Source organism: Euphorbia lathyris, chromosome 2 (genome assembly GCF_963576675.1).
Source record: "Euphorbia lathyris chromosome 2, ddEupLath1.1, whole genome shotgun sequence".
NCBI lineage: Eukaryota > Viridiplantae > Streptophyta > Magnoliopsida > Malpighiales > Euphorbiaceae > Euphorbia > Euphorbia lathyris.
Window position 1 is genome coordinate 10751063 of NC_088911.1, and position 25397 is coordinate 10776459.

General features: G+C 34.4%; 1 protein-coding gene across 1 annotated transcript; it reads right to left on the minus strand.

Annotated features, from left to right (window-relative positions):
• Positions 1–999: 999 nt before the first annotated feature.
• On the minus strand, positions 1000–17616 carry LOC136216596 (E3 ubiquitin-protein ligase BRE1-like 1). The gene is made up of 20 exons (XM_066003152.1): positions 17488–17616; positions 17156–17281; positions 16294–16455; positions 16064–16148; positions 15327–15554; positions 15068–15229; positions 14406–14599; positions 14237–14320; positions 13895–14014; positions 13608–13794; positions 13369–13529; positions 13220–13291; positions 11562–11638; positions 11095–11289; positions 10421–10493; positions 10253–10339; positions 6280–6417; positions 4900–5102; positions 4653–4818; positions 1000–1940 (listed from the first exon to the last, which is right to left on the minus strand). Exons 2-20 carry the CDS (start codon positions 17264–17266, stop codon positions 1809–1811), a joined length of 2637 nt encoding a protein of 878 aa, XP_065859224.1. The 5' UTR covers positions 17267–17281; positions 17488–17616; the 3' UTR covers positions 1000–1808.
• Positions 17617–25397: the final 7781 nt, after the last annotated feature.

Here is a 25397-nt window from a genome sequence, read left to right on the forward strand (position 1 = left end):
TCCACAAATTTAACAAAAGACCATTATTTAAACTTCTAAATAACATAATCTACAATTCAACAACCAAAATCATCAAATATTTCTTCTTTTCATAAATTTAAGGGTAATTAATTTATTAGTCCCTATATTTTGACAAAACACACTGTTTAGTCCCTGTATTTTCAAAAACACATGGTAAGGTCCCTAACCTTTTTCTCAGTGAACTGTTTAGTCATTCCGTCTGTTTGTTACATTTTTTACCGTTTATGACTTCGGAAATGACTAAATTACCCTTTACTATTTACCTTCAAACTTCAGAAGAGTAATCCAATTTAGAAGAAGAAGCTATTTGCATGAAGAACAATAAAAATAACAGACTCAACGCTTACGAATTTGAACGATTAAGAAGAAAATTAAGAACAAGAACACTCAAAGTTGATTTCAGATGCATTAGAGTTTAAAGGAAAGCAAAATAAAGGAAAAAAAGAACACAAATCCAAATTGACTAACAGAATCTTCATGAGAGTCTAACGGCAGGGACTAAACAGTTCACCAAGAAAAACATTAGGGACTAAACAGTTCACCGAGAAAAATGTTATGAACTTTAGTGTGTGTTTTTGAAAATACAGGGACTAAACAGTGTGTTTTATCAAAACATAGGGACTAATAAATTAATTACCCTAAATTTAACAAAAAAATATAAACCCGACACAATCCTTTTTTTATACAGGTTCAAGTAATCCCATTAAAATCAGATAATACCGAATATCATTTCCATCCCTAGTCATCATTTCGATTAAGAAAAAGAATAGCCTAATTATCTTTCCATTATAACCACACCTATAATTTCTTATTCAGCTATGTAGAACTGTTCAAATCTTGGCAACAAATAATTCCAGTCTATCACAAAAGAAACATCAAAATCCCTCCTTAAAAAATAGTGAATCTAATTCATGTTCGGTAATCCAATCTAACCGAACATGAATTAGATTCACTATTTAATTCCATTACATTACTAACTTCAAATCTAATACTTCATAACTATACATTTTATTACATTATTACATTACAACGTACCAAAAAGAATTACAAAATAACAAGAAAATACCACACAGCCAGTACACTAATCGATTCCATACCTTATATAAAGACAAACACGTCTCTTACGCTACGTATTGTTCAGAGAATAAGTGAAAAACTCAAAATTCACTAGCAAACACTTATTTTACATATATATTTAAATCAATTTCACAAAATATTATTCTGAATTTCACTACCCTATAAAATAAAAAGACATGTCTCTGAACTGTATCTACTAAAAACTGTACAGCCAAAAATTTACTCCACACTCCACGCACGTTTGTGGCGGATGAAGTAAAACTGACATCGATACCGCTGCAATTTGCCAAGATACCATCCCAGGGGCTTAGCAAATGAATCGCCACTAGGGTTGGTTGCAAAAAGGGCAGTCAATTTCTGACACAACAACCAGATTTACAGAGAACCCGCTTGACACGATCCATTTTTGAAACCCCTAGCAGAACCTCCAAAGCCTTAGGCAAGTATCGTTCTGTCAAACTCTGACCATCTAAGAATAATAAAATTGAAAAGATTCTACTGGCGCTGTGGAGTCAAAATGAAAGGACACAAGAATTTTAAACATGAAACTACACAAAATCACGACCTAAACTTGATCTAAGACGATCTGAGGTTTGATAAGTTAACAGGAGCAGCTGCATCCTGTCATTGCTTAACTTGGCAATTCCCAACAATAATTTAGGTTCATCATCAAGCAGCGGACTACAACATACAGCAACCAATCGTTTCGATTAGATGTAAACAGGCTTCACGTCATTAGACCCAAAAGTCGTCGCACATGCTGGACACTTGCGATGGCGACTTTCAATGATTTTTTGTACACAAGGATGGCAGAACAAGTGGAAGCATTTTGTAATGACAACCTGAGGGGAAAATAAAAAAATATCACGAACTTTTAAGCAATAATAAAGCTTAAACATGGCTTCAAAACGGGATGAAAATCAAACCCGGTGTCAAAATGGGTTGTTGTGCCATGTAACCTGTGTTTTACGGTGCATGGTGTCACCTCTAATTCAATGGAAAAAGTTAACGTCGAAGATTTAGGATTCCCAAATCGTTTTAATTACAACTACGGGAAGAATAGTAGTTTCCAGAGTTCTCTATTTAAAAATTAGGCATGACGGCTTTACAATTTAGTTTATGTTTGATATGAACCCAAATAGTTCATATTTTCAGTACCATAATGACTTGTTTTATTAAATAATCCAAATATTCATTAATAAATTCAAGTATTATATCTTCATTACGTGATTTATTTTACTTTTCAGGTACTTAAGAAGATTTAGGATGAACTTGCAACTAAAAGTGCAAAAGAACCAAACTTATGAAGAAAACTGAAATTCCAGATTCTAAAGATTAGAAACATTCCAGAAGACTTATCTTCTCCCAAAAGTTGCTTCTTATCATCCCAAAAGACATGTCCTTCCAGAAAGGTGTCTTGAAAAGACATGTCCCAATGGAGGAGTGCTTTCATTTCCTTATTTAAATAAGCCAAATACAGAATCAGGAATATACAGATTGATATAGAGAATTACATCCGAGAATTATTAGAGAAGAATCAGAGAACTCATCCTCCTCCCTTTAACTTCATTCTTTCTTTCTTGAATCTCTACATTTATGTTTAAGGTTATGTTGATGTTTATGAATTACAATTTTTCAATCAAATCATTCTTCAAATGTTCTTCATTTACTACAGTAAATTCCATTACAGAGTTTCCTATAAACTTCAAATGTTTTCAATCTTTTCATATATTGATATTCTTAAGTTAGGAAACACATCGAGAGATTGATCCTAACTAAGATTATAAGGAATTGATCATTTGGTATTCGCTAGAGAGATCGGGTTTATTGAATGATTGCCGTATGTTAACTTGTATACTTGTAATTTCATATGACAGTGAAATTAATTCTCTATGTGAGAACTAGGAATTAATGTTTTATATGAATTATAAAGGACTCTGATTTATATCGAGAGAGTAAATTGGAAACAATAATTAACTTAGTCTGTAATATTAGAAAAATATTTATGAAAACATATTTTAAGCACAACCATTTCATTTCATTTCCATAAAATTCATTTATTTATCAAAGTTGTTCCTAGTTTATCTTAAACTAGTTTCGAATTTTTAGATCAGATAACTTAAATCAACAGATTCATATTCACCGTAAACAAAAGAAACATATAAAAGTTATAGTGAGTAATAAACCTTGTTCCTTGTGGGATCGATATCTTAATTCCTTAACAATGTTTTACTAAAAACTGTTAATTTGGCCTCAACCTAGAATATCATAGTAACATTTTTAACATATTCAATTCAAAATAACGAGACATGTCATTGAAGTTTATAGGTCACGCTACAATGAAAGGACATCAAGTTTCTATATGATAGGAGGATATAAATTGGGCAAAGAAAAAGCATGGTTCAAGAATTTTTAATCACTAAGCCTGCGAATTATGCTGCGGAAGAAGGTATTTCGAAAACTGGCAGAAAAACGAAAAACTTGTATACTTGCTAGTTCAAATTCAAGTATAAACTATCTCAATGATAGATGCAGGCCCTCAACATTCAGAACCAATATCTATAACTATAACTATAATTATTAGGGTAATTAATTTATTAGTCCCTATATTTTGACAAAATACATTGTTTAGTCCCTATATTTTCAAAAACACATGATAAAGTCCCTAACCTTTTTCTCGATGAACTGTTTAGTCCCTAACGTTTTTCTCAGTGAACTGTTTAGTCCCTGGCGTTAGACTCTCATGAAGATTTTGTTAGTCAATTTGGATTTCTGTTATTTTTTTCCTTTATTTTCCCTTCCTTTAAACTCTTAATGTATCTGAAATCAACTTTGAATGTTCTTCTTCTTGATTTTCTTCTTAATCGTTCAAATTCGTAAGCATTGGGTGTGTTCTTTTTCTTGTTCTCCATACAAATGGCTTCTTTTTCTAAATTGGATTTCCTCTTCTAAAGTTTGAAGGTAAATAGTAAAGAATAATTTAGTCATTTCCGAAGTCATAAACGTTAAAAAATCTAACAAACAGACGTAAGGACTAAACAGTTCACTGAGAAAAAAGGTTAGGGACCTTACCATGTGTTTTTGAAAATACAGGGACTAAACAGTGTGTTTTGTCAAAATATAGGGACTAATAAATTAATTACCCTAATTATTAAAAAATGAGCAGACCATCTAATAATCCCGATAAAAGAAAATAATACTCCCTCCGTCCCATTATAAATTGTTTTAGAAAGTGATTTTTTTTCCAAAATATAAGTCGTTTTAGTTTTCCAAGAATTTCTACTTTGTTTTTTCGGTCCAACCATTGAATTTTTGTCCTGTATCCATGTGTTATTTAACATTCCAATACTTATCTCCCAATCATTATACGAGAGAATTTTGTTTAAGTTAACCAATGTAAAATTCATTAATTTGACTCTATATTAATTGTATTTCTTAATTTATGTGAAAAACTCTAGAAGAATGACTTCTATAATGGGACGGTAGTAGTATATATTAACTAAAAATAAATATGGAAACCAATATAATATCCAAAAACAAGGAAACTTATTTACCTCCTTAGGTCTTTCATGGCAGATATTGCACGTCACTATGTCCCTGTATTCTTTAAGTTCCTGCCGAAGTTTTTCTACAACTGATGACCCCTCAATCTGGGCTCGAAGGTATAAAACCTTTCTCCTCGCTATTTCCAACTCCTCTTCTGTTCTTCGCTTGTCAAACCTGATAGAGAATGAAATGTTGAGCTCATCCGTGCATATAACACAAAGTGGTGAGCGAAAAAGAAATACTATTTATCATCACCTCTCTTTCTCTAGTTCTATCTGCAGGTCTAAAAGTGCTGCTCGGCTTTTTTCAACCTTAGATTGAGATTCATCCAGTGATCCTCGAGCTCGATTAGATGATTTTCTCACATCTAACATACGCTTATGAGTATTTTCCAACATAACTGACTTCTGAGACTTATCTTGTGTAAGCCTATGAACCTGGTCCAATGAAGCTTTTAACTGCAAAACACAACTATTAATTAGTCAATAGACATTTTAAATTTAAGTCGAACACACTAGACCTGGCAATTATCGTGATCATGTTGTGCCATTTTCGTGTTCATGGTAAAAAGAGGAAACTGAAACCCAACCCAAAAACTTTCGTGTCACAATCGTGTTAACCTATTCAGGTTAGTGTTGATATCCGGTCGTGTTTTCGGGTTACAGGTAATATGTAGGGTTGTAATCGAGCCGAGCCGAGCTTTGGTCTGCTCAAGCTCGGCTCTTAACGAGCTCGAGCCGAGCTTTGAGCTTGTTTAGCCCAAATCCTCTTTGAACTTGGTTCATTAAGAAATGTATCTAACCATGAATTGTTTGTGAGTAAATCGTTAATAATATTTATGAAGTTTGCTCGCAAATAGCTCTTTAATTGTATACATAAACAAGCTCACAAGCAAAGTTCGTGAATAAACAAACAAGATGCTTACAAATAGTTCGTCAATTACTCATTTATTATGCTTGTGAACGAACTCATCTAATAACAAATGAAATAATATTAAGTTTAAATATTTGTGAACTAGTACAAAACTAAAATTTGTTCATAAATGTTCTAATCGAGCCGAGCTTTGGCCTGCTCAAGCTCGGCTTGTTTACGAACAGAGCTAGTAAATCGTGCTCACGAGCGGCTTGATTACAAATCGAGCCGAGCTTTTATCGAGCCGCTCATGAGCGGCTCTGCTCATTTACAGCCCTAGTAATATGCATATATATTAATGATAACTTTTAAAATATAAGAAGGTACGGTAACATTCTTAAATACTTTAGGTCATATTTAGATTAGTATGTTAACACTAACCGTAGGAGCCCACTAATATCATGTCAGGGCATCATGTAATGTGTTTATCACAATTTAGGAGGTTTGAATCATATTTGCAAGTAATAATTATAAATTTATTATCTTTATTAATAAAGTGACATATAAAAACATGAGAGAATACAACAATAATTTTAAATATTCGCGTCATTTCGTGTCGTTTTCGGGTTAGCATATCAACCCTAACCCAACCCAAAAATGACACATTACCTACTAAGCTAAACCCAAACACTAAAATTGCGTGTCGATTTCGTGTCATGTAATCGGGTCATGAGTACTTTTGCCACCTCTAGAACATACCACCAATTAGTTAAAAACAAATACCTGATCGTCAATTCTAGCGGCTTTCACATTAAAGAAATCAAGAGAAATATTGGCTTGCTGAATGTCCCTTTCCATGGTTTTTTTGTCCATGAGTAGGGAGTCCTTGAGCTGTCGTGCTTTCGCACCCTCTAACACAAGCTGTAACAAGACCACAAAGATCCACTAAAATCAAGCCAAAGTAAAGATATACAACAAGAAAATAATGTCTCTTTACGCGAGCTGTGAGTTGAAGTCATTAAAATCTAGATAAGAACATCACACCATCAGGAAACTGTAAACAGAACTCTCATCTACTATCATGATTGCTCACCTATCACTATAAATAAAGATGATATAACTGAATCTATGTTGCTATGTGTTTGCAACAAAAATAAAGTTTTGTTGATACATGCTCTGGTGTACACTTTTCACGGGAGAAGCTTTTCTTTTTAGGAACTTTTTCTTAAAAGAACTTATTTTAAGAAACTTTTCTTTTTAGGAATCTTTTTTTTTTTAATCTTCCTGATGCACTGTTCACTAAGAACTTCCTAAAGTGAACCTCGAGGGAAACCAACTTCCTAAAGTATAGCTCGAGGGAAACCAACTTCCTAGAGTGAACATCAGGGGATACTTTAGGTTTACATCATGAGGTCATTTAATATTTTTAATGTGTATTTTGTGAGCCAATTAAAAAGCAGGAAAGTTAGAAAGCGTCAGTATCAATCTTTCGTGGAAGTTAAAGTGAAGTCGTTACTCAATATAGTGGAGAACGTGGATTGGTGGAAACAACAAGAAGTTACTCCCAACATCTACAAAAGGCCGAAATCATGATGAAAAGGACAACTCAACACACTCAAGCAAAACTCTAGCAATTTCTTTCTAGACTTCAAGCATTTTTAGAATTCTAAGTTATTTCCTAACTGTCAATTTTCAAGTTCAATGTTCATTCACGCTTTCAATACAATTTTATTTTTATTGTTTTTCAATCATTTATATAAGGTCGGTATCGTTTTGATAACCGAATCCTTTTGGAATAGATAATTAGAAGTTAAAGTTAGTAGGCGCAATTTTATTCCCTAGTTCGAGAATACTATAATTTCTGGCACGCCCGCATTTTCCACGAAACAGCCAAACATAACTGAACCTATGTTGGTATGTTTCACAAATTTGTCCTTGCTTAATCATGTCTTGTAGATGTCATTGCTATCATAGTTATTGAAGGCGCAAGGTGGTCCTAGAGAATAGAGCCTAAGCGCAAGGCACAGGCACGTGCCTAAGTGACATAAGGCGCACTAAAGAATAAAAATCAAAATAAATTATGAGTTACAGATAATCTTCTCTTTGCTTATAAAGCCATTCTTTGTTTTTTGTCCTCGTACTTATGGAACTGACTGTCAGCAGTCTCTTCTTAAATTTCTCGTATTTTCCCCAATTGATCTTCCAAAATTTTGCTAACTTCATATTCCTCAACTTCCCTCCACTTTATATCTTTGTTTTGAGAGCTAAAAATTTGGGTTTCAAAACCGAATCATTAATAATGATGTTACCTTAAAGTTATATATTCGCTTGTAAGGTGACGTCACAATTAATGAAATTACTAAATTAGTATTCATGGTTATAAAAATGTTATAAAAGTAAAAAAGCACACCCTTCTGCACCTTGCGCCTGAGCTGAGGCACTGGCCTAGGCAACACATCCTTCAAGGCACCTTACCTAGGGGTTGTGAAGCGCTCCTGCCTCACCTCACGTCGCCTGGGAGCCCTACTGAGCGCTTTTAACAATACTAATTGAATGCTATATAATCGACTCAAGTGCAAGAACAGATGCAAAATGTAATTTGGAACGATAATGAAATCTAGAAAAAAAAACAGAATCAGAAACACTGAGCAATTGAACCATGAAAACTGATTTATAGATGCGTTTGTGTATGGAATTGCAATACCATGCTACATGACAAGGCAAAGACAGCACAAAGATTACAGCTAACTGACTAAGTCGTAAGTCGTAACAAGCAATGACAGCAAACGGACAAGTTAATGATAGAATGCCAAAATAGTGATTGCTCACCTATCACTATAGAAAAAAAGATGAGATAACTGAATCTATGTTGCTATGTGTTTGCAACAAAAATAAAGTTTTGTTGATACATACTCGGGTGTACACTTTTCACGGGAGAAGCTTTTCTTTTTAGGAACATTTTCTTAAAAGAACTTTTTATTTTAAGAAACTTTTCTTTTTTAGGAATCTTTTTTTTATATTTTCCTGGTGCACTGTTCACTTAGAACTTCCTAAAGTGAACCTCGAGGGAAACCAACTTCCTAGAGTGAACATCAGGGGATACTTTAGGTTTATATCATGAGAATGAGATCATTTAATATTTTTAACGTGTATTTTGTGAGCCAATTAAAAAGCAAGAAAGTTAGAAAGTGTCAGTATCAATCCTTCGTGGAACTTAAAGTGAAGCAGTTACTCAATATAGTGGAGAACGTGGATTGGTGGAAACAACAGAAGTTACTCCCAACATCTACAAAAGGCAAAAATCACAATGACAAAGACAACTTAACACACACTCAAGCAAAACTCTAGCAATTTCTTAATAGACTTCAGCATTTTTAGAATTCTCAATCATTTCCTTAGTTTCAATTTTCAAGTTCAAAGTTCATTCACGCTTTCAATACAATTTTATTTTTATTGTTCTTCAATCATTTCTATAAGGTCGGTATTGTTTTGATAATCGAATCCTTTGGAATTTTACGGTCTCTTTATTCCTCACAGTCGTTAAAGTTAGTAGGCGCAATTTTATTCCCTAGTTCGAGAATACTATAATTCTCTGGCACACCCGCATTTTCCACGAAAGTGCCAAACGTAATTGAACCTATGTTGGTATGCTTCACAAATTTGTCCTTGCTTAATTATGTCATGTAGATGTCAATGCTATCATAGTTATTAAAGGCGCAAGGTGGTCCTACAGAGTAGAGCCTAACCGCAAGGCACAGGCACATGCCTAAGCGACATAAGGTGCACTAAAGAATAAAAATGAAAATGAATTATGAGTTACAGATTATCTTCTCTTTGCTTATAACGCCATTACTTTGTTTTCTGACCTTGTACTTATGGAACTGGCTGTCAGCAGGCTCTTCTTAAGGGGGCGGCCCGGTCGCACTACGCGTCCCCGCTGAGCGAGGGTTCGGGGAGGGGTCCCACCACAAGGGTGTACTGGGGGCAAGCCTTCCCCTGCCAATTTATTTGGCAAGAGGCCGCTCCTAAGACTCGAACCCGTGACCTCTTGGTCACACGACAACAACGTTTACCGTTGCGCCAAGGCTCGCCCTCTTGGTCAGCAGGCTCTTCTTAAAGAGAAAAAAAATTTGCTAACTTCATATTCCTCAACTTCCCTCCACTTTATATCTTTCTTTTGAGAGCTAAAAATTTGGGTTTCAAAACCGAATCATTAATAAGATATTACCTTAAAGTTATATATTCGCTTGTTAAGGTAACATCACAATTAATGAAATCACTAAATTAGTATTCATGGTTATAAAAACGTTATAAAAGTAAAAAAACACACCCTTCTGTACCTTGCGCCTGAACTGAGGCACTGGCCTAGGCAACACATCCTTCAAGGCACCTTACCTAGGGGTTGTGAAGCGATGCCTCACCCGCGTCCCCTGGGAGCCCTAGTGAGCGCTTTTAACAATACTAATTGAATTCTATATAATCTACTCAAGTGCAAGAAAAGATGCAAAATGTAATTTGGAATTGAACAATAATGAAATCTAGAAAAAAAAAAAACAGAATCAGATAACACTAAGCAATTGAACCATGAAAACTGATATTATAGATGTGTTTGTGTATGGAATTGCAATACCATGCTACATGACAAGGCAAAGACAGCCCAAAGATTACAGCTAACTGACTAAGTCGTAAGTCGTAACAAGCTATGACAGCTAAGCAAACCGACAAGTTAACGATAGAATGCCAAAATAGTGATCACCTTAACATTATAGTCATCTCTCTCCGTAATTTGTTGTAGCAGATGCTGGTTTTGAGTTTGCATGTCATCATATGCTTGTCCAATTGACTGGAAACAAACCCCACGAACGAATGTAAACCAAATTCAATGATTGCAGAAAGGTCCCACAATAATGAACAATAAACTAACCTCTATTTCAGACAAGTAAGCTTCATTTTCTACGGTTTTGGATTTCATAACATCAGAAAGCCCGGACGCGTCCCTGAAAAAGTTACAAACAAATAATTTCAGGACTTCCACAAAATAAAATGTCACACAAAAAATGGTTCCAAGCAATCAAGACATTGAGATGGAAAAAATTGCAGAATCCAGGTGAATAATTGCTTGATAAACATAAGTTCAGCCTTGAGAAATTATTCAATAATCATCTACGCAAACAAGTGCAACTGATCGAATTATCTAGCAGTGTTGTTAAAAGCGCTAGGCGCCTCTTAAGCGACAAGACCTCAAGAACTGTCTGCTTTCTACTATCTTCTGAATTTTACCGACTACGTATTTCTCCTCGTCCCTTAAATATGTTCAATTGGTTAAAAAACGGTTTTCAAGACCAAATTATTAGTTATGATGAGCTTAAATTATTCGTTCTCTTTCCAAAAACTGTATTTAAGACAAAAACCATATGCTGCTTATCATTGCATAAAATTTAATTCCAAGGCGGATTTTTTTTCTTCTTTTTCGAAGTGAAACAGAAAAAATACCTAACATCTTTTGAAACACACCAGCATACAGAAAAAAGATGCAAACTGCAAACTAATGGCATTTAATTTAAATGGAATTCACTTCCACAAAAAGCAATCCCTAACCTTTTGGAAGCTTCTAATTTCTGTCTCAGATCAGCAATATCAGCTTCTGCAGCAGCTAGCCTCTGCTGGGAAATGGCCTCAGCTTCATTTGCTGTCTTCACTCGTAATTCTAAATGTTGCTCATCAAGAGAGGATTTCAAACTTTGAACTTTAGCCCATGCCTTGAACTCAAGGTCTCTTGCTTCTGAAATATCCCTGCAATTGCAGGAAAAGTAACTAATCAAAACAATGAAGTTGTATTTCATGCCTAGCTGAACGTTTGAGCTGCCACTTTACATTATACTCCGTCTTTCATCATATTCAACGTTGAAATGACCAGTAACAACATATGAGAAAAAATTCCTCACAGGACCACAGATAGCATGGCAAGAATCTATATTTTGGTTTGATATTAAGGAATTCATTTTATCTAGCTGTATGCCATCAATTTTAAGGACATGTGGGCCGACGTGAGGGAGAAGCCTAACCTTGAATCAGTAGACTCACGTCTATACATTTCCAGAATCAGCTTCAACTCGAGATCACTTTCTTTGAGATCTTGGACCTGCAGCCAAAAGATAAGGGATAATTCATAAACCAAACCTACGAAAGCTATATCAACAAAACAAGAGACACAACATGGTCAAATCTGTGCAATCTAAGCGGCATACTTCTTATCATTGATATATTCAAGAATAACAATTCTTTGTGCAATTTGTTCCATATATATTGTAAAAACTCTTTCCAGCGCTACACAATTTTCAAAGACAAATCCTTTGCGGATTCTTCACAGAACATAATGATAAAAACTGTTCTCTGATCCCCAAGTTAAAGGCAGCCACCACCACCACATAAAGCGCCTTCAAAATTAGATCCAATAAGATTTCTAATACATAAGCAAGACATCATCACATTAACTATGCCATCACCTATGATACACGAATACGCTTTATGTGTTCAACATCCGGAAACCCAGTACGACCAAGTCACGACTCCTTAATTGCTATTGTCCATCACTCCATCATATAGGTTAGTTGGTACTATGCATTATTGACTTTGATTTTGTCCATTATATAATCACGCGCACTAAGGGTTCTAGAGCCTTGGCGCACAGCGATGGCACAAGCCTGAGCGACACAAGGTGCATTAACAAAATAAAATTCATACAACTGTAAATGATAACATTTAAATTATAGGAAATGATAAATTTTAAAATCAAAATGCAATAAATATTAAACCATGACAATACTCTTAGTCATAATAAATTCTAAATGCAATACCCCATAGAGTAAATCTGAAGTTCAATTTTCAACTAAACAGTAAATTCTAAATCGACTAATAGTTAATTCTCATCAAAACCTGTTCAGGCTGGCTGTTCAAGTTGAAATCTTTTGTAGTTTGTTCTTCAAAGTTAAATGTATGCTTTGTTTCTCTGATTCTGAATTATCCTCTTGACTGCTTTATATTTCACGTTTTCTTTCTCTTGGATACTTCTCTGCTACTTTTTCCCTTTACATAGTTGTTTGTCTTGTGTGAATGTCTCTTCCTCTTCCAATTCTAACGTGTATTTTATGTTCTTCTTTTTCGTTCTTTTTTCTTATTCTTATTCTTATTTTAGAGCAATAGATGTGTCTAACCCAAGGGTGAATATTACCTATATTAAAAACTTCAAAAAAAAACAACCCTAAAAATATACATGTCACAGAAGCGTGCCATGGCGCACCTCTGATCACTGTTCCTTGGCGCGCAACGGCGCAGTTGGCGCGCCTCTGATCGCTATTCCTCTGCCGTAGACTGTCATTTTGGTGGCATGGCCCTAGGCCTGTTGCCATGTTGTCATATTCTGATATTCATAATATAACCCTTCCACATACCCGTATCCTATATTTTTTACAAATAACGCTTCTCTATGTTCGTGTCAGTATCCGTGCAACATAGGCAATCACAGAAAACAAGATTAAAGAATTCTGCAATACAGATATTGTGAAGGTACCAGCAAGCAACAAAACCCCAAGATTGCTTGTTGAGATATAATGCATAATCCATGAAATCAAAATTTAAATTTGGCAACCCATGCTAAACCAACCAACGCTTTTGCAGACACCAAAAACAGTCTTGAAAAAGGAAAGTTTAAGACATGTCATACCAAGGATTGCAACCTCTCTATCTCAGCAACTTGGTCTTTAGATCTGGAAGACAGACTTTCACATTCTTCTACCTGGTCCAGAAAAACAAGGTTTGGCCTTTCACTAAGACAAAGTATGTAAACGCCAAAAGATAATGTAATATACCCACCTTCCTATCAAGAACTGTAGAAAGGGACCTCATATCGGCCTGCAAAGTATGAATATCAGAAGCAGCCTCTTTGTAGTTACTCAACTGGCGTTGCATATTTCCCATTTCATCAGGAAATGAAGAAAGCAAGGCTTTAAATTCAGCAATGATTTCTTTTCTTCCTGAAATTCAGGAGCTACGTAAGACTTCTAAGCACAAATTGATTATACCACAGCACAAAGCATCTAGCTGTCACCTACCTGGTTCTCTTGATGCTTCTTCCAGCTTGGCCTCAATCATATTTTTCTCGTTCATCTGACTCTGTATCTCTGTCTCTAAATCAGCAATTCTAGAATCCACAACAGCGGAAGACCTCCTAGAAACATCAACCAAATCATTTTTTAAGCTCAGTTCTTTCTCCCGCCAAACAAGGTTATCCCTCTCAACCTGTAATCAAGGAGAACATATAGTCAATATCAGAACGAAATCCCTACAAAAGAAAATGACAGTCTCTAAGGCAAAAATGAAACTACCGACCAGTTACAACCTGTAGTTTCTCATATAAGGCCTGATACTGGAGAACTTCAGATTTTGACTTTTCTAGTTGATCTCTCACCAACATGTAGACATTCGAGGAAGAAATACACTTCACATTCTTGAACGAGTTCTGTAAGGCAAAACATCCACATTCCATTTACACTACTGAAAAAGCAGGGCTGCATTTTGGGACAATTATTTAGAAGAAACAAGGATTTCACTAGGACCGAAATAGACATTAATAACATTTTTAATAAAACACAACCTGCAAATAGGATAATGTCTATTTAGAAAACAAGGATTTCACCCGAACCAGAATAGACATTAATAACATGTTTAATAAAAACACAACCTGCAAATAGGATAATTGCTGCAATATTTTTATCCTCTCTTCGTGAAGACGTTTCAATTCAAGAAGTTGGGAAGAAGCTTGATCCTGTGAATCACAAAATCATGAGCAGTTATACCTCTATCATACCATGTAACCCATAGAAAAGGGGGGAAGAATACTGAAAAATTACTTGAAGATCTCTGAGAGAGGACTCCATTTCTTGCAGATTCTTCTGCTTATCTCTGGTCTTATCACCGGAAACGGGCTTATTTCCGAGGTTTAAAACAGGAAAAAATGCACCTTTTGTAGCATCTCTTTCTGCTTTAAGAGTTTCTAGTCTAGAATTACTCTCTTCTAATTCTGAAACTGCACTTTCTAACTCCCCTTTACAAAGCAACAATGAAATTATAAATATAGAGGTGTAAGAAACTTTAAAATAATTATTAAAAAGCACCACCCTTCACCCTACTTGATCAGATAAACAACCACGTCGTTATGACAAAGCTACTGCTTAGATCATTATGATAATGACATAAATATTAAATTATACTAACATATAGAAGAACTATACATCATCATATATTACTTCTCAATCGCCCAACTAGAAGTAAAATGCCTCTAGTGTTACAAATAACAAATACGAGTGTGATTGTGTAGGTGTTAAAATTAAGCTCATTCAAGTGGGGCTTCAAATAAATATACTTCCAAGAAATGATTCATAAATGGATCAAATAAAAAACATAAAACAATGGCATGCATGTATTTTTATATAGGATACATAAATTATTTTAAGGGTAACAGCTCTAAACATGGCATGAAACTGGACTTACTCAAACCTCAACAAAATGTTACCTTTTAGGCGCTTAAGCTCCGCTTTGTTTTTTGCATCGATGTCTCGACAGCTCTGCAATTCCCTTGCATGAGTTTTGTGCTTCAAATGAAGGTCACTTAATGCTAACCTCAAGTTCTTAACTTCTGTTGCTAGCTCACAAGATTCCTTTCGAACGGAAGAACCTACCGAAAGGAGCAACACACATGGAACATTGAGAAAAAACTAAAAGAGGAAGCACTAACAACTTTCCAAGCAAGCAACTATGAAGTGAACATTTACCATCCTCCGAAATCTCTTTCAAAACAGCAGCGTGAATTCCATCCTTCAATTTCCAAACATCATCAATTGCAGTTACTATATTGCCTAAAATCTTTGTAGTCTTTTCAGAAGCATCTCCTTTATCCTCTTCCATCGGATTGAGGCAATTATTTCCAGAGGAAGTTTCAGTTGCACCAGTTTCTACGAGTCGGCTGAGAAAAGCATCCTTGAAAGAAGGTGAAACTCTATCTGGCAAGCAATTTGAAACACCCCTATCAGAAAATGCAATATGCTTTAATAATGCAGTGAAAACTCCAAGTCAATTATCCACATTCAATTCCGATTTTATGTCACAGAAGAAGAAAAAAATCACACTGCCAAACACCTCAATGTGAGGCTTTTCCTGAATATTTTACTTTTGTATATACTTAAGGTTGAAAATTTGAAACGACAGCTATAATTCGTTAGACAAAGTTCCCTACAGTAATCTAACAAGAAAATCCAGAGAAGGTTCAACCCAAGAAAAGGTGTATTATAGAATGTTGAAAGGAGATATTACGTGGTATGTAAACATTGATAAGGCTCCAAGCACATGTTATGTTCCCAACCCAAAAAGGACAGAGGCAACTCTTAGTCCCGAGTCTTTTGGCTAAGAGATGAATTAATGCTAATTTGATCTTTTGGAAATCCACAGATATAAAGAGGAAGAAAGCATAAAAAAAAAATATTATGAAACGACCCATGTGAGTAATCCTCACCCTCAGTAATTGAAATGCGTCCGATGTCCTGTGCAGTGCTAGTCTCTCTTGTGCAGTTAGAATGTTCTTCCAAGTCAGTAAGCAGCTACATAAAACACGAGGCCAAATTCTCATACGATAATATCCAATATTAATACAAAAATTAAGGATAATTACAAGTTTATGTCTCCTAGAACCAGCATAAACTACCTAAATTAAGAAAAACTAAAACAAAATAAACAGAAAATTACCGCTTCCCAGGACTTGTTGACAGCTTTCAGTGTAGAATCATAAGGTTGTTGTTTCTCCTTCAACTTGGAGAATTTATTCTCTAATGCAGAACGCTCAACCTTTTGAGCTTCTAATTTCTGCAAAACCTTCTGATTTTGAAACTGAACAACAGTAGTATCAAGCTGCAATATTCAAAGATAAATCATAAGTTCAAAGGAATAACTCACTGACATTTCTTTTACCATCTACAAATTAAAATTTACTGAACCAAATCTAACATACTTTCCGATGAGTCAAGTTAGGACAAGTTTCCAATAGTCACTTATCCGCCTATTTAAAAAGTAAAGAGGTAACCAAGCTAATAAAGAGAAACCATGCACCGCAGAAAATATATAGCCAGCTTTTTCAATCCTCAACTAGCCAATTCTCAAAAGAAAACCCCAACCCGAGGAAACGTCTATACTGAATCCTACTTACATCTGGTAGTACAATGGATAGAACTTCCATCACCAACATCCAAAGCTCATAAATAAGAACAGGACTTCTCACGCCCACAAGAATTCACTTTCTACACGTATAATGATGCAAACATGATTATAATCCCGCATCTAAATTTCCAAAATATCAAACCTCAGGATGCCTTTTCCAAAGGCCACATAAAGATCCAAAAATAGTGGCACAGGCAAAGTGCAAGAGGTAAACTAAAGACATGATTTATTGATCCTACTTATAAGTAAATATTTCACAATCACACAGAATTGAAAATAGAATATATAGCATGAAATTTCAAAAACTGGAAAATTCACAAAGATTCAATCATTGGCATACCTTCATACTAATTCACATCACAAAATAAGCATGTAATTTTTGGAGAAACTATACCTTTTTATCCTCAGAGGGGTGAGAAAATGGCTGCTTCTTAGCCATGGCAGCTGTAGGTGATATGGAGCTGAAGTGACGACGTTTACGGTCAGGCTCACCAGTACTCCCCATTGAGAAACCCTAACCCTACTCCCAGCAACAACTTCACTCACATTAGGACTAACCTAACTTCAATACAGCCAACTAATATCTAATAAAAACAAACAGAAAATTCACCAGACTCCAGACAACAGATTTCCAAAACCCTAATTCAACAAAGAAGGAAATTCTTCAAACAGGTTCCTCCAAAACCCTAATCTTTAAAACTGTGATAAAAACAAGTAAGCGTTTACCAATCAATGCGTTCCTATGCCTGTATCTCTGGCTCAAATAGCTCTTTCCATATGTTATCACTCCCTCCGTTCTTCCTTCCCTCTCTTCTCTCTACGAAGAACAGGTAGTTATCTGATGATCTATTGCACTACAGCTTCAGGGGAAAAAGAAATGGAAAATGAAATGGCAATATGGAAATACCGTAAAAATTGAAGGGTATTTTGGTATTTAGAAGCATCAAGTTTCGGCCCGCACACTAGTCGGGAATCTGTATTCTGAAGATACGATAAAGTTACATGCGGGGTGAGAGAACTAAGCGAACCACTGGCATCTGATTGCAATTAAAATGAGGGTAAATTATACTCATGGCCAGTGAACTTTACCAAGTTTTACATTATGGCCACTAAACTTCAATACTTAACAGTATAGCTAGGGTTGTAATCGAGTCGAGCCAAGCCGAGCGTTGACCTACTCAAGCTCGGCTCTCTATAAAATTAATGAGCTCGAGCTCGAGCCGAGCTTACTATAAAATTAACGAGCTCGAGCCCGAGCCGAGCTTTGGCTTGCTCAACTAGCTCGAGCCCGAGCTTCGAGCTTGTTTCAAACCCACAATCTTCTTTGGACTTGGTTCATTAAGAAAATTATTTCACTATGAATTGTTTGTGAGTAAATCGTTAATTATATTTGTGAAGTTTGCTCGCAAATAATTCTTTAATTGTGTACATAAACAAGCTCACAGGCAAAATTCGTGAATAAATAAACATGACACTTACAAATAGTTCGTCTATTACTCATTTATTATGTTTGTGATCGAACTCATCTAATAGAAAATGAAATAATATTAAGTTTAGATATTTGTGAACTAACACAAAACTATATAGTTTTCTATAAAACTAAAATTTGTTCATAAATGTTATAATCGAGTCTGCTCGTGAGCTTTCAAACCGAGCCAGTAAATCGTGCTCACGAGCGGCTCGTTTAGAAAACGATCTAAGTCGAACCGAGCTTTTATTGAGCCGACCACCGAGCTGCTCATGAGCGATTCAGCTCATTTACAGCCTTAAGTATATCTACTGAAATTTATATTTTTTTACACCGATCGCCACTAAACTTTAATTAACTCTTCAAAATCACCGTTAATAACCTCAAAATGAAAATATTTAAAAATTAAAGAACGACATTTACTATGAAACCACATTTTTTAATTTTCCAAAATCACCTATTTTGGTGAAACTTTTTCTCTCTAAAAATACACTCTCTCCTAAGCAAACAAACACTTAAAAGACCTCAAAAAAATTAAGAATTAAAATTCCTTATTTTTATTTTGAAATCGTCAACGATCATTTTGAGGTGTTGAGTGACCATACTGTTAGAATTGAAGTTCAGTAGAGAAATGTTAAAATGGATAAAGTTCAGTGGTCATATATGTAATTTACCCATTAGAATGAGGTCGTGTTTGGCTTGGGCGGAATCAGAGGATTTTTCTAAAAATGCTTAAAAAGGAAATTACCAGAGGAATTTTTTAGAAATTTGTTTTACAATTAACTATTTTTTATTTTTTTTAATATTATAATAGGTATGTACTTTAATTTTCAGATTCTGTTTCAATCATTTCTAATTTTGTAAAATTTACAGCTATATAAAATTAAATTAAATTATTTAAATTATTGGTTATTTATTCCAAATTCCATTTTCAAACCTATATTCACGTAGCAACTATCTTATTACCGTTTTACTTCTCTATTCTACGTCATTTTGTTCTTTGGTGTTCATCCGTCGGTTCGGTCTGAAAACCAAACTGAACCGAACCGAAGTACCTAAATTCGAGTAACCTCAAAAATAAAAACTGAATATAACCGTATAATAATAAATAACCAAATCAAAATAATTCACTTGGTTCGGTTTAATTATTCGATTTTCCTTGCGTTAAATTTTTTTATTAACAATTATTTCTGACTTTTTAAGATAATATTATATGGAAGATCAATATTACATTGTTAATGATGTTGTTCGGTATTTACTTACATACATGGTTGTCAAACCGGACTGGTTAAATAACTGGAAAAGATAAAGAGTTAAGGGTTATAGGTTTGACCGGGGTTTAACCGGTGTTAAAAAATAATGTGAAAATTATATTTATATTCATATTATTTAATCTTATAATATAAAATAATAATAATGATATTTATAAAAGTTATGCTAATATAATAATATTTATTTAATAATAAACATAATTGAAATGGTGGTGTAGTGGTGAGCAGTAAGTTTTATAAGCTATAGGTCGAGAGTTCATATTTTACCTTTGTTAGAAATTTATATTTTTTTAAAAATAAACATGCATGTGATGGGTTCTGGTTGAACTGACCGGTCCGGATCGATTTTACCATGCTTATATATAAAACAACTTTTCTTTTTCTTTAATTTATATTTTTTTAAGTAAACATGTCTGCGGTTTTCAAAGATTCAAAACCCAAACCACATACGGCATAGAATCATGACCGGTTCCGGTTGAACCTATCGGCTTGGGTCGGTTCTCATTCTACCTTTGTTAAAAAATTATATTTTTTTTTAAGTAAACATGTTTGATAATATGAGTGGTTTTCAAAGATTCAAAACTCGAACCACCTACGGCCCGGAATTGTGACCGGTTCTGGTTGAATCGATCGGTCCGGATTTGTTCTTATAACCATGCTTATATACAACAACTTTTCTTTTTCTTTAAATTTATATTTATATTTTTTTAAGTAAACATGTCTGATAATCTTAGTGATTTTCAAAGATTCTAAACCTGGACCATCTACGGCACGGAACCATGACTGGTTCTGGTTGAACCGGTCGGTCCAGATCGGTTCTTATAACCATGCATATATGATATATACAACAACTTTTTTTCTTTTTGGATTTTTATTTTTCCTTTTTCTTTTAAAAATAACTAATTTTTTTTTATTGAAAGACAAAAAAAAAAAGAGGAAGAAAAAAGAATAGAAATTTTATATAGAAATGAAATAGTGTACAATTGTACAAATATTAAATAGAGTAATAATATAATGAGTAGGCAACTCAAGAAATAGCATGCTTAACAAAGTTTCCAATAATATTTTTTTTTTGGTAAACATGAAAAGAAAAAATACAAAAAAAAAAGACTAAGGCAGAATCATCCTCCGAAAGCTAACACCCAAAAGGTCATCTAACAGCAGCTTTCGAACATCTTGTGGTGGGAAAGAAAGAACAGAGACTTCAAAGTCCAAATCATGAGCCATACCAGCCAAACAATCAGCAACCCGATTCTGCTCCCGGAAAACATGACGAACCCGAACACACTCAAAGTTCCTGATAAGATGCTTAATACCTTTAAATAGATTCCGACCAATACAACCAGCAACGCCATCTCCATTAAGAGCCTCCACAATCTCAGAATTATCTGATTCAATCTCAATCAAACGGTAGCCCTTATTTGAAGCAAGAGAGATACCATAGAAGAGCCCCCAAAGCTCCACATCATAGGAGGACCCTTTACCAATATTGTGACCGAATCCAGCCACCCAATCCCCATGACTGCCACGAATGACTCTGCCAGCCGAAATGGATCCATCACTCATCCTCGAGCCATCGGTATTAAGTTTAAGCCACCTCATATGAGGTCTCACCCACTGAACATTAGCCTCAACACGAGAACGCCCACAACTGCCTTCCCCCGAGTTATTCCATGCCGCCTGAAAATCACTAACAGTCAAATGGATTACCAACAAAAAGTTCGAGGGGATTTCCTCTTTTCTATCAAACACAAAATAATTACGCCACCGCCACAAGAGACAGCAGCAAGTGATAAAAGTAATTTGCAAATTATTAATCGAGTTTAGCTCCTTATCCCAGAGGCACCATAAAAACCAGTCTAGATCCGGTTTTATAAAGAAGACATACATCAGGCGAGTCGAAACAAGGTATCGTCATACATCCCCATTCTGCTGACAGTCACGGAGCGTGTGAGTTATATTCTCACAACCAAGCACACAATGAGAGCAAAGATCCGTAGAAACCAAGTGTCTGCGAAATCTCTTTTGGTTCGTTAAAAGTTTATGGTGAGCAGTTAGCCAAGTGAAACTGCGCAATCTTTGCGGAATTCTTAAGGCCCATATTTTTTTCCAATGACCCAAAACAACACCTACCAAAGGTTCGCGAACAAGGTCATAGGCCGATTTGCAAGTAAATCGCCCAGAATTGGAACCACCCCAGATACGAACATCAGAATCAGCCCCATCCAGGCTAAGTTTAACACTACGAATCCTCAAAAGCCAATCCATGTTAAGAAACAATTCAATCCTATCCCAGTCCCAATCTCCATTACTATTTACATAGTCTGCCACCCTCAAACCAAGAGCAGAAGCATGAGGTTTTGGATTAGCTACATCAATCAGTTTAACATTGTTCACCCAAACATCACTCTAGAACCTCACATCAGTCCCATTTCCAACATTCCATTTAACCCCACTGCAAAATTCCTGGAATACAGAGTGGAAGCTCTTCCAAATGAAGGAATAATTTTTAACACAACCAGTCCCTCCAAACACCTCATCTTTCATATATTTACCAAGAAGGACTCGTACCCACAAAGCATCAGGCTCTTTCCACATACGCCAAACAAGCTTCATAAGAAGAGTCTTATTATTATCTTTAGCTTTTCTGAGACCAGTTCCACCCTCATCTTCAGGCCGACATACATCACTCCAAGGAATATGATGAACCTTTCGATTACTATTAGTACCACCCCATAAAAACTGACGATTAAGTTTGTCAAGCTCCTTTAGGACAGGATTAGGAAGAAAGGAGGACTGCATGACATGATTAGAAGTAGAACTAATGACCGATTGGACAAGAGTCATACGACCCGCAAGTGATAGAGTAGAAACCTTCCACGTAGATAACTTATTGCTCACAGAATCGATTGTTTTATGAAAGGTTGCTTTAGAAATCCGACCACTGAAGAGAGGGACACTAAGGTAATTTCTAAGAGAGCTAGTCACAGGGATACCAGTGATGGAACTAAGGGTGTTACATAGAAAAGAAGACATGTTCTTAGAGTAGAGCATACGAGATTTTTGAATATTAACTTTATGACCAGAAGCTTGACAAAAATTCTCAATAATATCCACCATAATTTGAACTTATGCAACATCTCCCTCCACAAAAATCAGCACATCATCAACGAAAAAGAGATGAGACGGATGAGGACAATATCTACCAATTTTAACGGAATTAAGGCGTTGAGCCTGAATGGCATCTTTGATCAAATGGTAAACGACATAACAAATTATATAATAATAAATCTAATTTCTAATTATACGTAATTTATTTCGGTCGGTTCGGTAAATTCGTCAATTTTGGTTAAAAACTGAACCGACCAAAATTACCAAAATATCATAAAAAAATAAAATTTAAACCAAACCTAATAGACCGGAAAATGAAAAAAATTCAATTCAAATGATTATTTTTTTCGGTCCGTTACGATTTTGAACACCTTTAATTCTATTTTTGTTGTTTATGAATTTAAGAAACAATCTTTTTCTACGGTTTTTTTGCGTTCTTTCTTCTATTTTTTTATGTTTATGAATTTGAGAAGCAACTGTCTTCTTCGAATATGTTTTGGGTTTCTTTTTTGTAAGTGTGTTCTTGTTTGAATGCCCGAAGCATTTCTTATTTAGCCAGATATTTTACGTTATACTTCTGTATTTTTACGATTCCTTTTGTATTTTCCGATTCTTAATATCCTATTTTTGCTTGGCTGGTTGGTTCTGGAAAAATTCATTTATAAAAACATATTTTTGTCTCTCTAACTGGTTTTTCTAATACCACCAATTGCTGAAACATATTTTAGGCAAACCAATTTTGTTAAGAATGAATTGCATTCGACTATATACTCTCTGTTTGTATTCTTTACAACGTTTAAATTTCGAGTTCACTTCCATTTTACCGTGTTATTTTTACTACTACTAAATGAATGATTGTGGAATAACAGAAATAACACTCGGGATCTATTAGCCTACACTAGAGATTTGAATGATGAAACTAGTCCATTATTGTTTAAAAAGACACATTTTCAAAGTCTACAATGTTAGAAATGGATAATTAATCCAATTTTTGACAGGATGCCGATTCCATATTCTAAACTATATCCACTTTGTTTATAACCAGTTAGGTATATGATACCAATTTATGGCTTATCAATTATAATTGACTTTGACTTGGGTACATATTCAATTGAACAGACCATGAATTACAAAAAGCTCAGTAGTGATGTGAAATTAAAGCTACAAGGTTGACTAAATAGATGATGAAGCATTTGACAACATCTGTATAACAAACTGTCCATATAATGAATATGTGGATTTTAAAGTTTAAAAAAAATGTATTACATGTACATGTTGCACCTTTAAGCATAGTGAACCATTTATTCTAGGATTAAAGAATGTAGTTTCATTTTTAAGAATGCTATCCATTTCTTGTTTCTATTTTTTTATGAATTGAAACATTTTTTGAAGAGTGCATATCTCTGTAGTAATGTGGAAATTAAAGTTATGAGGCTGACTAAATAGATATTGACTCATTTGACACCATATATATAACAAAAAGTCTATTTAATGAATACATGAACTTTAAACCATTCTATCAAATTATAGGATTGAAGAATGTCATTTCCTTTATAAGAAGATTATCTATTTGATCTTTTTATTTATTTTTTTTATCAATTAAAACATTGTTTTATTGAAAAAAATAATAATACGGGTAAAAAACAAGTTTGTTTAACTATAATTTACTTTATATTAGTTCATTATCATGGTGTTTTTAGTTTAATAAGAAAAATTAGAGCATATAAGAGGGTTATTTGAATGTTCCATACTTTTTATATCATTTTTATTTCACAACAGATGTGGTGAAAAAATTAAATACTTTGCTTCAAATTTCTCCAATATCTAATCAATTTGGTAGAATGAAATAAAAAGAATATCAAGTGTTTTTCTCCAAATACGGAAATCCATGTTGGATTTTTCATATTTACATTAAGTTAATATATGGTCCAAGTGTATTATATACTTATGTGGTTTGATAAAAAGAATATATGAAAAATCATATATAGTGGCTAGTTCATGAAAGGGTACGGTCAATCATCGTGATTGATTAATGAAAAGGTACGTCGAATCTTATTGGGTCATTAATAAAAATGTACCTTATGGATGAAGAGACACTTTGATGGAATGTACATTTAAAGAACAAATCAGAATTGGTCATCTTTCTAACCTATGTAAAATTTTCTCTCCATTAAGGAAAATTTGTCAAGTTTAAAAGGGTTAAGCGAGAGAAACACAATTCTTGGTAATTTTCAAAGAACATGATCATTCTCACCATTGATGAAGGTACACGCTCTTAGTTGTCATTATGTTTGTGAAAATCATCTTATTCGAACATCCGGACGATTAATGTTTATGTAATATTACGGTGAAATCTAAAGATTTCTAATATGAGAGTCTTGGTTTGAATGAGTGATTTTCCAATAATGTTTCTATATGTTTTTTTTCGTTGTGTTAATGGTTGTATTTTATAAAAAATTTCATTTTTATCTTACAACCATTTTTGTTTAATGGATCAGTTTGATATTGTATTAACCATTAAATGATTTTATGTTATTGTCTATAGTTAATGATTCATATTTGATGACGGTATAGTTGATTGTTCATGTCTGATGATGGGAAAAGTTTTAGCCATTATGTTATTAATCAACCAATGGTTTTAATCATTTAATTGTTCATCCAAAAATGATTGTTGTACAAAACTTATATATATATTGTTATGCAATACTCCCTCCGTTTTTGAAAGGATGTCATGTAATGAAATGGCACAACCCTTAAGAAAATGATGTACTCCTATTAATTTTACT

What these genes read in the sequence shown, in the direction of transcription:
- LOC136216596 (XM_066003152.1), bottom strand. Translation starts at nt 17,266, where the DNA reads ATGGGGAGTACTGGTGAGCCTGACCGTAAACGTCGTCACTTCAGCTCC. An exon ending in ACCCCTCTGAGGATAAAAAG is followed by an intron (nt 16,456 to 17,155) that starts GTATAGTTTCTC and finishes TGAATATTGCAG; the next exon opens with CTTGATACTACTGTTGTTCA. An exon ending in GCCATGAAAGACCTAAGGAG is followed by an intron (nt 1,941 to 4,652) that starts GTAAATAAGTTT and finishes TTTTCCCCTCAG; the next exon opens with GTTGTCATTACAAAATGCTT.